General features: G+C 52.2%; 1 protein-coding gene across 1 annotated transcript in view; it reads left to right on the top strand.

Moving 5' to 3' along the window:
* The first annotated feature begins 2,449 nt into the window (after positions 1 to 2,449).
* The window catches only part of GPA33 (glycoprotein A33), a 30,210-nt gene continuing 18,945 nt past the window's right edge, over positions 2,450 to 13,714 (top strand). The window contains exon 1 of the mRNA XM_041003402.1: positions 2,450 to 2,501. Within this exon, the coding sequence (XP_040859336.1) occupies positions 2,459 to 2,501 (43 nt within the window). The 5' untranslated portion in view covers positions 2,450 to 2,458. The remainder of the gene's footprint in view (positions 2,502 to 13,714) is intronic.

Consider the following 13,714-nt stretch of genomic DNA (forward strand, 5'->3'; position numbering starts at 1 on the left):
GGGTCCTAAAGATGTCTGAGAGCTGTGTGAGTTTCAAAAAGGAGACAGCCCTGTGACCAAAGAACTCATAAAGAAAACAATGCTGACAAACGAGGGCCTTTAAAATATATATATATATATATATGCATTTTACGTATTTATATATATTTTATATATATATATGTATTTTTTAAGATTCCATTTATTGAAAAGGCAGAGTGACAGAGAGAGGGAGAAACATAGGGAGAGGGGGGTAAGAAAAAGATGGAGATTTTCCATCCAGCCTGGCCTGGACCAAGTTAAAATCCGGAGCCGGGAGCTTCAGCCTGGCATCCTCCATGGGTGGTAAGGGCCCAAGCACTTGGGCAGTCACCTGTTGTCTTTCTGGACACATTAACAGGGAGTTGGACTGGAAGGGGAACTGCTGGGGCCCAAAGCAGCCCTCTACTATGGGATGGCAGTGTCTCAGCAGTGACATTCCTCAGGGCCACAGTGCTGGCTCCTCTGCATGCAACAGCATGCTAGGAAGAAACTGTGTATGCATTCTACATTTTTTTTCAACAAAAGAAACTTATCTTTTAATTCCATTTTTTAACTTCCAACTAAGTTGGCTTAAAAAAAAAAGATTTATTTATTGGAAAGGTAGATTTATAGAGAGAACAAGAGAGAGAGAAAGTTCTTCCATCTTCCAGGCCACTCCCCAAATGGTTGCAATGGCCAGAGCTGAGCTGATCCGAAGCCAGGAACCAAGAGCTTCTTATAGGTCTCCCACGTGGGGACAGAATCCCAGGGCTTTGGGCCATCCTCTGCTGCTTTTCCAGGCCACAGGCAGGGAGCTGGATGGGAAGTGGAGCAGCTGGGACACGAACTGATGTCCACTTGGGATTCTGGCACTTACAGGTGGAAGATGAGCTTACTATGCTACTCCTTGGCTCCAACTAAACTGGTTTTTACACACAAGTCAAATTATAACAACCAACAGAGAAAGGAAAGAGATTACACAAGAGGATGCATAAACAAAGTTCTGGGTGGGAAAGGGTGAATTCTGGGTGGGAAAAGACAGATTTCTAGCTTGGTTGAGTCATAAATCACACATTCTTCAGAATTATTTTGGAAGGTAGACTACACTGAGAAACAAATGCTAGGACACCTTACAGGCTAATGTCAGGAGTTTAACTTCATTTATCAAGTCTTATAGAATCAATGCTAGGACCCCAACACACATTAAGGCTGTTTATTAGGAGGACTAACTTGGGAAAGGTATTGTTATATGTTGGGGATGAGAATTACAATATGTAATAAAAGAATCTAATAAACGTGACTGAATAAAATGTAATAAGCCCAGTAGCCACAGGGGATTGATAAAATAATTGATTGAGGAAATTCTGAAATTATAATGCAAAAAAAAAAAAAAAACTGGGAAAAAATTGCGGTACTTCTCAGATCCAAAAGTTGGTTTTTCTAATATATAAAGAGCTGCTAGAAATCAACAAGCTAAGGATCCACAACTTAATGAAAATATGAGTTAACAAACTGCCCAGACCTAGAAATATAGAAGATGATTTTGTTCTATGCATTGCCATAGAAAATTATCTGTGGGCTTTTGCTCAGTGAAAAGTAAAAATGAAATAAAACCTTGCTGTAGCACAGCCTGTGTGGCGTGCTCTCATTTATGATGTATTTATGTATCAATCTGTAGAGTATAAATGGAAGGCTGGCATTAGTGGTTGCTCCTGGAGTGTTATGTTCCTGACAGCATTGTTCTCTCAAGTTGGATGGTCAGGATCCCGGTCTGTCTGCAGGGAACAGAGGAAGTTTCAGGACAGCGCAACAGTCTAGGAGATGCGAGGCAGAGCAGTCACACTCTGCAAGATTATCGCCTTCATTTACCTGTGTCTACACTGCTTTCCCAGCAGATCCTACACCATGAGGGCAGGCCCCTCCTGCTCTCTGCCTGACTGTTTCTTTACTGTGGGGTGGGCTGGGTCCTGCAGGAGAAAAAGGGAGCAAAGGAACAGATCCTAAGGCGTGTTGCCCCTGCAAATGTGGGCACCACCCTTCTTTTACTACCCTAGAGCCCTGCCTCTGAGATCATTTCCCTTTTTATTACAAGGCAGCAATCCCTACCAGTTGCAGGTGAGGCCCACACCTTGGTGGGGAAGCCCGGGACTTTGGACACCTACTAAATAGAAGGAAGACAGGGAGGAGACAGGCTAGCAGAAAAGCCCGAGGAGCCTCTTCCTGGGCTTTCTGGGGGAGGAGGAGGAGCGTGCGCACCCAGCCCCACAGGTGAACTCACCTGCCAGTCTGCCTGAGGGGTGGGGCGTGTGGGCCAGGCTAGGCAGAGAGGGCAGGAAGAGAACTGCAGGCATCTGAGGTTGGGCCTGGCCAGGGGGCAGCTGGAGCTGGGAGCAGTCAGCCCAGCCCTGTGCAGTTCCTGCTAGTGCGTGCCGACGCGTGGGCGGTGGAGGGAGCAAGCATGGCGGGGAGGATGCGGCTTGTGCTGTGGATGCTCTGTACAGGTGAGTAGCCCCTCCCTGTCTGGGGTCCAGGGCAGGGTAGGACTCGGGGTCCAGGGCAAAGAGAGAGAGAGAGAGAGAGAGAGAGAGGCTCCTACAGTCACCTTGGTTTCCCAGTCATGTTCCCACTGGGCACAATCACACACTCCGTGGTTCAGGCAGCACTTCCCAGCCAGCGGCCCAGGCAGAAAATCAGTAAAACCCATTGCTGGTGTGAAGAATTCATAATTGTATGGGGCGAGGCCCAAGTAGGGGACAAGGCATTTGAAATTAGGATCATCCTGAAAATCCAGGACATGGGCTGGCTACTTTCACTCTCCGGGGTTTTAACCGTTGCCTAAACAGCAGTGCTTCTGTGAGCATCGCACACAGGGCCACTGGGGCAGAGAAGCAAGCCACCTGACCCAAAGCAAGAGAAGCTCTTCAGAAAACACTAGAAAATCCCTTTCCAAAGACTGACACCCCTTGGCCATTATGGAAACTCTGAGAAATGGGAAACCCTTCTGAGAGAAATCAAACAGTAGGGGGAAATCCAGAGCAGGTGCTAAACAGCCCCGTGGAGGCCCTTGGAGCCTCTGAGAGCAAGCCAAGTCTTGGCTTTACGGTGCCTGGGCCCAGGAAGGGAGTAGAATGGAGAGAAGCGATGGCGGGTGAGGGGGAAGCCGGGAAGCTCCTTAATACCTTTAGTTCTACGTGTTTGGCCTTTAGAAATTGCTGTGGGTTTCCGGGACACGACAATACTGAGGATGTAAGGAGCTAAAGCAGGAAACCCAGGCGCCCCTAGGAGGTCCTGGCTTGGAGCTTACCCTGTAACACACCCTGGTCAGCCGAGGTCCGCCTGGCCCGTAGCCTGTGGAGGGAGACCCAGGCCTAGGCTCTCTTTCCTGGCCCGTGTCTCAACACCCAACTCCGGGGCAGGCATTTGGCCTAGCAGTTAAGGCATCCCTGGACATGCACAAATCCTACCTCGGAGAGCCTGGGTTGGCATCTCACTCCACTTCTGATTCTGGCTTCCTGCTGATGCCTATTCCGGAGAGTTCAGAGAGTTGGGTCTCTGCCCCTATGTGGGCAACTTGCATTGAATTCTCAGCTTCTGGTTTGGGCCTCATTCAGTTTCAGCGAATGTGGGCATTTGCGGACATGAACCAGTCTATAGGAGATCTGTGTTTCTTTCTCTCTCTCTCGCTCCCTTCCTCCCACCTTTTCTCTTCCTCTTGCTCTGCTTTTCAAATAAAATTAAAAGAAATAAAGAAAAACAGAATTGAAAACTCGGGCCTTAGGACCCATAAGTGGCAGGCAGCCCCGTGCTGGGGTAGGGGTTGGCCGAAGGGTTGGGAGATGGGGCTAGGAAGGGCCAACTGGGCCAGCCTGGGACAGCAGCTGCCAGGAGGTTCCTGTGGCTCAGGGCAGAGGCCTCTCATCAGCCTACTCAGCCTGGCTGGTTCATTCCTTCATCCACTGTCTCTACCGAGCACATAGACATGGGGGTGCCACAGCAAGAGGGTCCCTGGAATAGCCACAGTCACAGGGAGCTCAGGCTGGGAGATTGCTTCAAGCCCCGAGGGAATCTGGCCCAAAGACAGTGGCCCTCTGCCGTTTCCACCACCGCAGATTCAGGGTCTGGCTGCAGCCCAGGCACAAATAAAAAGCTGTCATTTTGTCTTAGGAGACAAACTGGCAAAGAGCTGACCCAGCTCAGCATGGAAGGTGGCCTCTGCTCTGGGGTGGTCTGGTCCTTCCTGCAAAGAAGGGTGACCCCTGGGTGAACTTGGGGTGGCAGAACCAGTTTCTAGGCCTGTTTTCAGACAGTGTGCCTTGGGGCTGCGCCTGCTGCCGCCTCTGCCCCTCCCAGCCTGCCCATGACCTTCACTTCCTGCATACCTTACACTTGGGGAAAAATGGGTTAGAGCACAGAGTAGGGGAAGCCCGCCTGGGTGGCGGCCTCAAGGCATCATGACAAAGCCAGCGGGGGTTTGAAATAGCCATTGCACCTTCAGTGATCAAACCTGAGACCCACCAGGCACCCCTCCCCATCCTGCCTCAGTGTGACCACAGGGACACCACTTACTCCTTCACAGATGTGAGAAGCCCAGAGAGCAGCTAAGGAAATCCTGGAAAGTTTCCCAGAAGAGATGAAACTTGAACTGGGCTTTACAGGACCTACTGGCCTTTCCCTTTATCCACCCAGCTGTGCCCAGTGATTGTCAGGCAAGGAGACACTGGGCTGGGGACAACATGCCTAGGACTCCTCAGGCTTCAGGGTCGCAGAAACTATCATGTGAGGTCGTATGGAAGTGTCACAGGTTGCTATGCTGGGGAATTGAAAACCAGTCCGAAGGCCTATATCGCTGCATGCAGATGCTTTGCAGCAAGTCAACTGACACACGCCTGTGCACCTGTCTGCCTGGGAGGTGTTGCCCTCTTCCCTGCCCCCTTGAAATGCCTCTGCCGCCACAGGTGCATCAGGGGGCTGATGCCAGCCCCAGTCCACCCTTAGCTGACTGCAGTGTGGGCACATTGCTTCATCTTGCAAAACCTCAGTTTCCTAGTCTGTGAGATGTAGAGGGCAACTTTTATTGTACAAAATGCATGCTGTCTTTTACACAGGATGACACAGAGGCTGGCTGAATGCACGCAGGGTAAAACTCTCAGAACAGTGCTGGGCACACATGACACACTTGGTAACTGCCAGGTGTTCCTGCAGCTGTCACTCTCTGAGTGCGGGAGCGTGTAGGGGCCGAGGCTGTCACTGGACTTTGATGGATGAGGATTTGAGAGCTCTGATCTGGCAGGTACTTGCCAGGAAAGGGAGCCTGAGGTCACAGGGGATGAGCTCAAAGTTGCCCCCCTGCCAAAGTCACCATGTGCCAGGTTGCTCCCAAAGAAAATACTCCAATTTGTGCACAAGGCTCTCCTATTCTGGGGAATTTCTCAGTAGGCAGAGCCTGTGCAAGCTGTAATGTGATGCAGAGCATAGCAGCGTGCTCCGCAAGGATGGAGCCCAGCTCCGGGGGAAGCCCACTGAGGGCTCCGCCTGGGGCCACTGGTGGCATTCTCCTCCAAAACAAAGATCTCAGTACAGCCCCAGTTGCTCAGTCCGTGACGACTTTTTGATAGCAGCTATGTTAGGATTCTTCCCTGTTGTCTCATTAGAGGTATGGCACACCCCTTCTGCAGCACCATAGTCCTGTGGGCACGCACACGTATTGGGGGAGGTCTCTGGTGGTGTAGCCTATCAGAATGGCACATCACTCAAGTGTCTATGTTCTGTGCTGTGGCCCGGATCGTTTGCTGCAACTTTCCCGGCTCAGTCTTGAACACGTACATCTGATGAGGGTCAGATAAGGGAATGGTCTTCAGTCCACTCATCTGACCCCAAGATTACGGGACTCAGGCCAGAGCCAGGGTGATGTCACTCTGCCCATGCGCCCATACAACAGGCAACCTGGCCCTTGTCTGGGGTCTAAGCACCACCTGCTGGTGCCTAAGCACAGGTGAAAAATCGGTGCTGGAAAGGCTCTTATGTGCCGGAGGCGAAGCATGCTGTCTGTCCTATCAGAGACACCATCAGGATTCCGGAGACCCAGGCAGGCCCCAGCGCCAGAGGGCAGCGGATGTCGCCAAAGATCAGTGTGAGACAGGCATGTGTAAAGGGAGGGGCTGACAGCTGAGGGTGGCACCTGTTACCTCGGCCGCTCACACAGTCTGCTTCATAGTAAAAGGAGAGATGCTGGGTGTCCACCCCCTACACCTCCTGAATCATAGCCCACAGGGAGCAGGATCTGGGCTCCTCTGGCTTTGTTTTTTTTTAAGTGCCACCCACCTGATGCCTACATGCAAGCGGAGTTGTGAACTAAAGGGGTTAGGGTGGGGAAAAGGTGAATTTTCCTTTTTTTTTAAAAAAAGATTTATTTATTTTAATTGGAAAAACAGATTTACAGAGAGAAGGAGAGACAGAGCAAGATAGGTTTTCTGTTCACTGGTTCACTCTCCAAATGGCCCAAGAGCCAGAGCTGAAGCCAGGAGCCAGGAGCCTCCTCCAGGTTTCCTACATGAGTGCAGGGTCCCAAGGCTTTGGGGCCATCTTCTGCTGCTTTCGCAGGCCATAAGCAGGGAGCTGGATGGGAAGTGGAGTAGCTGGGACACAAACCGGTATCTATATGGGATGCTGGCACTGCAAGGCACTAGCACACCAGCCCTGGGTTGTGAGTTAAAGAATGGAGCTTGAGGAGACGGGCATTTCCTGAAGAGTCGCCCCTGGAACCCTGCACAGTTAGTCTGAGCGTTCCCATCCAGCCTCTGATGTGCTGATGACTCAGCAGGCAATGTTCTCACACTTGAGTGTGCACACCAAGTTCCTGGGGCGCTTTTTCAAGTGCAGGCTGATTTGGTGGGTCCCTGGTAGTTGGTGGTGGGCCCAGGAGCTGCCTCTTCAATGAGCTCCCACGTGTGCTGTGTGAGAAGCCTCTGGGGAGAACCTGGGGCTCAGGTGTGAACCTCAACTTTGCTCTGCCCTCTGGAGTCCCTTCCCAGGCCTGCCTGCTAACTCAGCACTCACACTGCTGTCCCTGTAGCTGGGCACCAGGGCACTTGGTACATCATCTGCTTGCGCTCCTGGCAGGATCCCACCTTGATGACTTGAGTAGTCGCTCCCACCTTCTGGAGACTGCTCCATTGGTTCCCGTGCTGCCTCCTCGTGTTGCTCCCTTCCTCCAGGGCTGGCTTTGGCCCTTGTCTCTGCCCTGTCGTGCAGCCTCAGAGCTCTGCGGGTCCAGGCCTGGCCTTGCTTCCAGCTCCATCCATCTATACCTGTCCACCCGCTGCTGATTCAACTTGATCTCTCTCTTTATCTACAGTCTCACAGGTCCCACGATTTTTGGATAGTTCAGAGCACTCCGGACACTCACACGGACAACGAGACTTGTGATCTTTGCCCCCTTGCCAGTGATCTCCCTCTAAAGAAACGGCACGTGTGCCACACAGGAAGGAAAGCCAGAAACTCAGCAGACATCTATTCCATCTGCTCCGTGCCCAGATGCGGTCACTAAGAGCAATAATGATCATTTCCTTTGCTCTCAGTCCTGCGGGTCAGCTGGGGCTTGGCAGGGACCACTTGCGCTTGCTCCATCAGCTGGGATGGCTTAATTGGGCCTGGATGGCGTGATTCCAAGATTGCATATTTGGTAGCTGCAAAGCTGGTGCTGACTCTGGTTGCTGTGTCTAAGTGCCTGTACCAAGTGCCCTGGTGCCCAGCTACAGCACCCCCTAGGGAAGCCCAGGCTTCCTCCCAGCGTGGTGGCCGGGGTCAAAGAGGCAACACCTAAGAAAGAAGCAGGTAGGTGCTGTCAGTGCTGCTTCTGCTATCCTCAGCTGGTGGAGCAATCTCAGGCCCCAACTCAAGGAGAAGGTATGACCCCTCCCTATTTACCAGAAGGGGCCCAGCAAGTGTGGGGACCACATGTTGAAATGGCCCTCTCTTGAGCTATTCCTTCTTCCTTTAGCAATTCAGGTCACCTATGCCTTGATGATCTCAGCTCTCCAATATCTGCTACATCTGCTCATTTTTCTCTCCTCTGCCTCTGGAGGTCATGGTCTCTCGGGTGTGGAAGCAGCCACATGGCTTGGTTCCTAGGGTTCCTCTGTGGGAGGGTTTGGGTAGGGAGTGACAGTAGGAGGCTAAAGATATCACCCTGGGGTATTGCACATCTTCCAGACACCCCTTGTTATTGTTGCCCCAGCTGGCCTGTTTCTTGATTCTAAAATATGTTTTACCTTCTCGCCACTGCACACTGCCCTTCTCTTGCCTAGCCCATCAGGCTCTTTTTTTCTGTGGACCTTCCCGGGACAACCTCTGCTTTTCCCATCCTCTGATATCACCTTTCACAAGCATGAGTAATGTTTGTTCACCACAATGGTTTATGTTTAAGACTCACCCAAGGGACTGGCCACTGTGGGACCAGGCACTGCCTCTTCTCCATGTGCCATTGTTTGCCCCAGAGCCTGGCACCAGGCTGGGGGCACATTTGCTGGCGGGCTGCTGGGGAGTGAGCCCTTGGCCTTGAGGAGCTGAGCAGGTGGCCAGTAGGCTTGACCCCACCTGGGTCTTCCTACCTAGTTTGCTTCTCCTGTTTCTTCAGACTGCCTGCTTCTCTCCAGTTCCACTCACCTGAGTTCACCTGGTCCTTCAGCCCTTCCCAGTGTGTGATAGACCTAGGGACTGCCTTGGGGAGGTTGCAGGACAGTCACAACCTGCACGCAGTGGGAGCTTTGAGCCGCCACTGGCTGTAGGGTTCAGTACGGAGACAGCGGGATCGAGGACGTGTAGGGCTTGGAGGTGAAGTGTGGTGTCTCCAGCACAGCCCCCAAAGGCAGCACTGACTGTCTGTCCTGCTCGTCTCCATCTCTGCCCCTAGCGCCAACCGCCCGCTCGGCCCCTGCTTCCTTCCTGACGTGCCCCCCACCTCTGCTCCTCAGGGACCTTTGGTCCACTTCCTCCTTTTCTTGCCTTGGTGAGTCAAGGATGCCATAAACACCTGGGCGGGCCGTGGGCGGAGCGTGGCGAGGACGCTTCGGTTAGCGCCATCACAAAGTTCACCGGGAGCTGACTGTGGGGCACCTGCCCGTCCTCCGTCCTCCGGGGCCTCTGGAGGACGGTGAGGTTCACAGTGAACCACGGTGGCCTCCTCCTGGCCTGAGCTCTCTCCTCCTGGTCTTACACCCAGGCTGAGGCCTTGTTCCTGCCGGCTTCTCCTTTATTTCCAGTGTATTCCCTTCCGAGAGCTCCTTCTTGAAGGCCTACGGCCCCAACCAAGACAACCGAGAGTATCTGTCGTGTGTGTGTGTGTGTGTGTGTGTGTGTGTGTGTGTGTGTGTGTGTGTGTGTGTGTGTGTTTTAATTTCGGCCCAATATGGTAGCCTAGTGGCTAAAACCTCGCCTTGCAGCTGTTGGGATTCCATATGCGTGCCAGTTCATGTCTTGGCTGCCCCACTTCCCATCCATCTCCCTGCTTGTGGCCTGGGAAAGCAGTCGAGGACAGCCCAAAGCCTTGGGACCCTGCACCCATGCGGGAGACCTGGAAGAAGCTCCTGGCTCCTGGCTTCAGATCAGCTCAGCTCTGGCTGTTGTGGTCACCTGGGGAGTGAACCAGAGAATGAAAGATCTTTCTCTGTTTCTCCTCTCTATAATTCTGACTTTTAAATTTTTTTTTCTTAAAATATTTCTTTACTTTTACTGTAAAGGCAGAGTTACAGAGAGCCCCCCCCCCGCCCCCGCACATACCTCCCATCTGCTGGTTCACTCCCCAAGTGGCCACAACAGCCAGAGCTGAGCTGATTCAAAGCCAGGAGTCAGGAGCTTCTTCCGGGTCTCCCACACGGGCACAGGGTCTCAAAGCTTTGGGCCGTCCTTGACTCCTTTCCCAGGCCATAAGCATGGAGCTGGAAGGGAAGTGGGGCCGGTGACCATATGGGATCCCAGCACTTTCAAGGTGAGGACTTTAACCACTATGCTATCACACCAGGCCCACCTTCTGGTTTTCACATGACCTTCTTCTCTTCCTCTGCTTCACACCCCAACCCCCCTCCCCGTTCCCCCTCTCCCCCTTCCCCGTGTGCATGCACACGCACGTGCACACACACCATGACACTTAATTAGTCCACAGGCTGACAATGACCTCTAACTCCTTCCTGGGCAGAGACTGGGCCAAAAGCCCTATTACAAGGACTTCTTAGCCCCCAGGCCTTGAGAGTGAAGCCTGTGGGTTCAACACAGAGTCATACTCGGAGGAGCTTGCTCTCTGGCGCGGGGAGGAGCCTGCACACACGAGAGGATGACAAGTGTGTGGGACATATGTGGGACATATGTGACCTGAGGGGTTCAGCAGAGGCAGCCAGCAGTACGGGCTGGGTCATCCCAGAGGGCTTCCGGGGTGGAGGGGGGGACCTGAGCAGGCCTGTGCTCCCTTCCCCAGCGCCTTGCTGCTCGGCCAGGACTTCAGCTGAAATTCGTTGAATTGATTGGAATTTTATGGCTTCCTAAACCTGTGTCCAACAACCATTTATTGAGCTCTAAACCAGCTCCCTTGCCGCCCTGGCCATCCTTCTTCTCCAGCTGCCAGATGGCCAGTCCGCAGGGGCTGTCCCCCACCCAGAGCTGCTGGGATTCAGGGTAGAGCATTCTGCCTGTGGGGACTGCTTGCTTCTCCCTGGGGACCCATGCTTTCTCACCAGCAAATGGGGAGGGGTGTGGAGCTGGGACCCTTCTGGCCTCCAGCGGCATCTCCATCTCCGTGGTTTCTCTGAGTGAATGGCTTTTCCTAAGTGGAGGCATGGCTACCCACTTCCCAAGGGTTCCCCTAATGTGCCCTGCCTGCCTCCAGCCGCCAGCTCCATCAAGCATTTCATTATCCTCCTCGGATGTATTACTTTCTATTACTTTCCATTGGGCTCTCCAGAGACAGTTTATTATCTTCTTAACAAACCTTAATTATTTACAAGCAATCATCGAGGCCTCAAGCTGGGGCTCCACACCCAGTTCCCCCAGGGAGGCCAAATGACCTTGTCTTTTCCATCTGGGGCCTCAGGTGGACTCAGCTTCCCTCCCCCTTAGGTTCCTCATTCCATTTGGGGGCAGTTTCTAGCAGCAGTCATTGAGATGTATTCTTTTGTATTTGCACTCCCACCGGGCTAATTTACTCCTTAATTGTCTGTGGTCGTGGGGATTATTGTAATTTGGCCTGAAGTTGGGGCCAGGGACTCAATCCTCTCTCAAATACAGGAGGTGGGGTCCTTGAACTGTCACCACTGCCTCCCGGGGTCCACATGAGCAGGAAGCTGGAGTCTGCAGCCCCCAGCATCTTAGCAGGAGTTTTAATCTCTATGCTAAATGCTGCCTGCGCACAGCAGGTGTTTACATTGGCCATCTTTGCCTATAAAGCACATGCAAGGGTTCTAGAGCTCACATTCGATCAGAAAGCTTACATTCTCTGCAGTGATTCATTCATTGGCTGCCAGAGAACACTTATCTGAGCACCTCCTAAGTGTTAGGCACTTTGTTGAGGCCTGGGCATTGGAAGAAAGCACAGTGTTATGGAAGAGAAAGCCAAGAATGCCTGTGGGGTGTGTTCTTCTGCGCCAAAGGCAGACGACACGCACCTGCTGTGAAGTCCCAAGACACTGTGTGTTGAAGTATCAACACTCCCCAGAACACTGAACTCAACAATAGGATCACCTTTGTTTTGCTGTTGAAGAATCTAAGGCACAGAGAAGGAAATGAGGTAGTTCAAAGTTACACAGTGAAGAATAGTAAGAAGTGGGGCACCGGCTGGGGTAGTTGGGCTCCAGGGTTTTTGTGCCTGGCTATGTTCTGTATTGCATAACAAAATCTCATGAAAAATGAGGACTCGGAGGCAAGTACTCACATGGAACAGGGGCTGTGAAGGGTGGAGTTGTGTCACTTCTGCTTGGGAGAGTTAGGACTGGTCTCTTTAGGACACAGCACATGCTCAAAATCTTGTCCACAAACTGCTGTAATGCTTGAAGGGTTTAGGATTCCTTCCTGGTAGATAAAATTACTCTTCTAACTGGAGGTTGGCACATCACACGTTATTGGGTAACACACGTTAGAACAAATTGGCTTCTCAGATGGTTCTGCCCTTTAAGCTCAGAGGAGCTCAGCCTTGAGCAGAAAGGAAAATAGCGAGGAAGGAAGGAAGGAAAGAAGCTTCTGCAGTGAGAGCAGGTGGAGGGTAGGAGATGAGAGCTGTACGTGCTCAAGCAGGGAGGACTCAAGTGGCTGTGGGGAGCAGGGTGTGTAACAGCGACCCACGCGAGGAAGCAGAGAGGGAGCGACTGGGAAGGTTCTAGAGACGAGCTCTCCATTTCTGTTTTCTGGTCGTGGATCAGATGCTCTGCCTGGTGCGCTGTCTCCTTCACTGAGTGCAGAGACCAAGATCTCAAGAAGGGGAACCAAGGAATCATAGGGTTGTTACCATAAGGCCTGTGAAAAGGAGTGTGAGGAGCCAGAGTTTTTTTTTTTAATTTTAATAATCTTAGTTGATTAGGGTACAAAGGGTCAAGGGCTACAGGGTAAAAGTGGGTAATACCATTGTTTCCACGCTAATATTATCATTTTCCCTGTATCTGGGGTCAGGGGAGTAACAAAGGGAAAAGCCCCACCCTACCTCCCACCCATCCCCGATCCCCAACAGGAGGCATGCTCTGAGGGTCCTGCTCAAACAGTTTTGATAGTTCATTAGTTCTGGATTGCTGCCAATCTCACCATCCCAACCGCAATGAAACCCATTCAGAGTCCACTGGCTGACAGTCTCTTGATGGTTGGGGTTCCAAGATCAGCAGTTTAGTTGGAGGGATCTCCAAAGAAACTTCATCTGAGATGATCCCAGATCTGATTCTTGAGTGAGTTTGCTAGTACAGACTCCAACACTGTCCGTTGCCCCAATCAGCTTATGCACATGCTGGTCGTTGCTATTGCTGGGTCCATTCTGCTTCCAGCCCTGTCTTCCTTGTGAACCAACGGGTGTTGTAGTCCAGCTCGATCCTACCCACTTCATACTTGGTCCTCATGCAAACCAGTTGGAGCTGCAGCCTAGTTGGGGTGACTCCCCATAACCCCTACCAGTTCTGCCCCCTACCCTGGTTCCCATGCTTGCCAGTATGTGCCGCAGGCAGGTGCCTTTCTGTCTAGCCAGTCCTGCCCCTATCTTGGTTTTCGTGCTGTCCAGTGATGGTGGTAACCCTGAGGGAGGTGCCCACTATTTCCCTACTAGGCCACACCTACTCCCAGATTATGCACTCTCCAGGTGGTTCTGGCATTTGACTTGACAGAACTAGCTCCCAGTGCCAGCCTCTGCCAGCTAATGCTGCGGCTAAGCCCAAACAACCCTCAACCACTCTAATTTTTGCTTGCACCAGTCGGAACAGTCAGCCCACCGTGACCCTTCCCTTATCTAGCTCACATGAGGCCCACAGGTGTTATAACCCTGCCTTGTCTGATCTGCTCCCATCCCAACTCACGCTTTCCAATGAAAGTAGTTGTCCAGCAGGGGAGCCCACGTTCCCCTGTTGGCTTTGCCTCCTCCCCCTGATTATCACATGTGCTGTTTGGGCGCTGCAACTACATCTGGTACGGCTCATCTCACCTTGGCATTACTTATTGTGTACCGGTATGTGTTGCAACCGAACCTGACTCAACCCAC

The sequence above is a fragment of the Ochotona curzoniae genome, unplaced genomic scaffold (assembly GCF_017591425.1).
Source record: "Ochotona curzoniae isolate NIBS_2020 unplaced genomic scaffold, NIBS_Ocur_1.0 scaffold_2683, whole genome shotgun sequence".
Classification (NCBI taxonomy): domain Eukaryota; kingdom Metazoa; phylum Chordata; class Mammalia; order Lagomorpha; family Ochotonidae; genus Ochotona; species Ochotona curzoniae.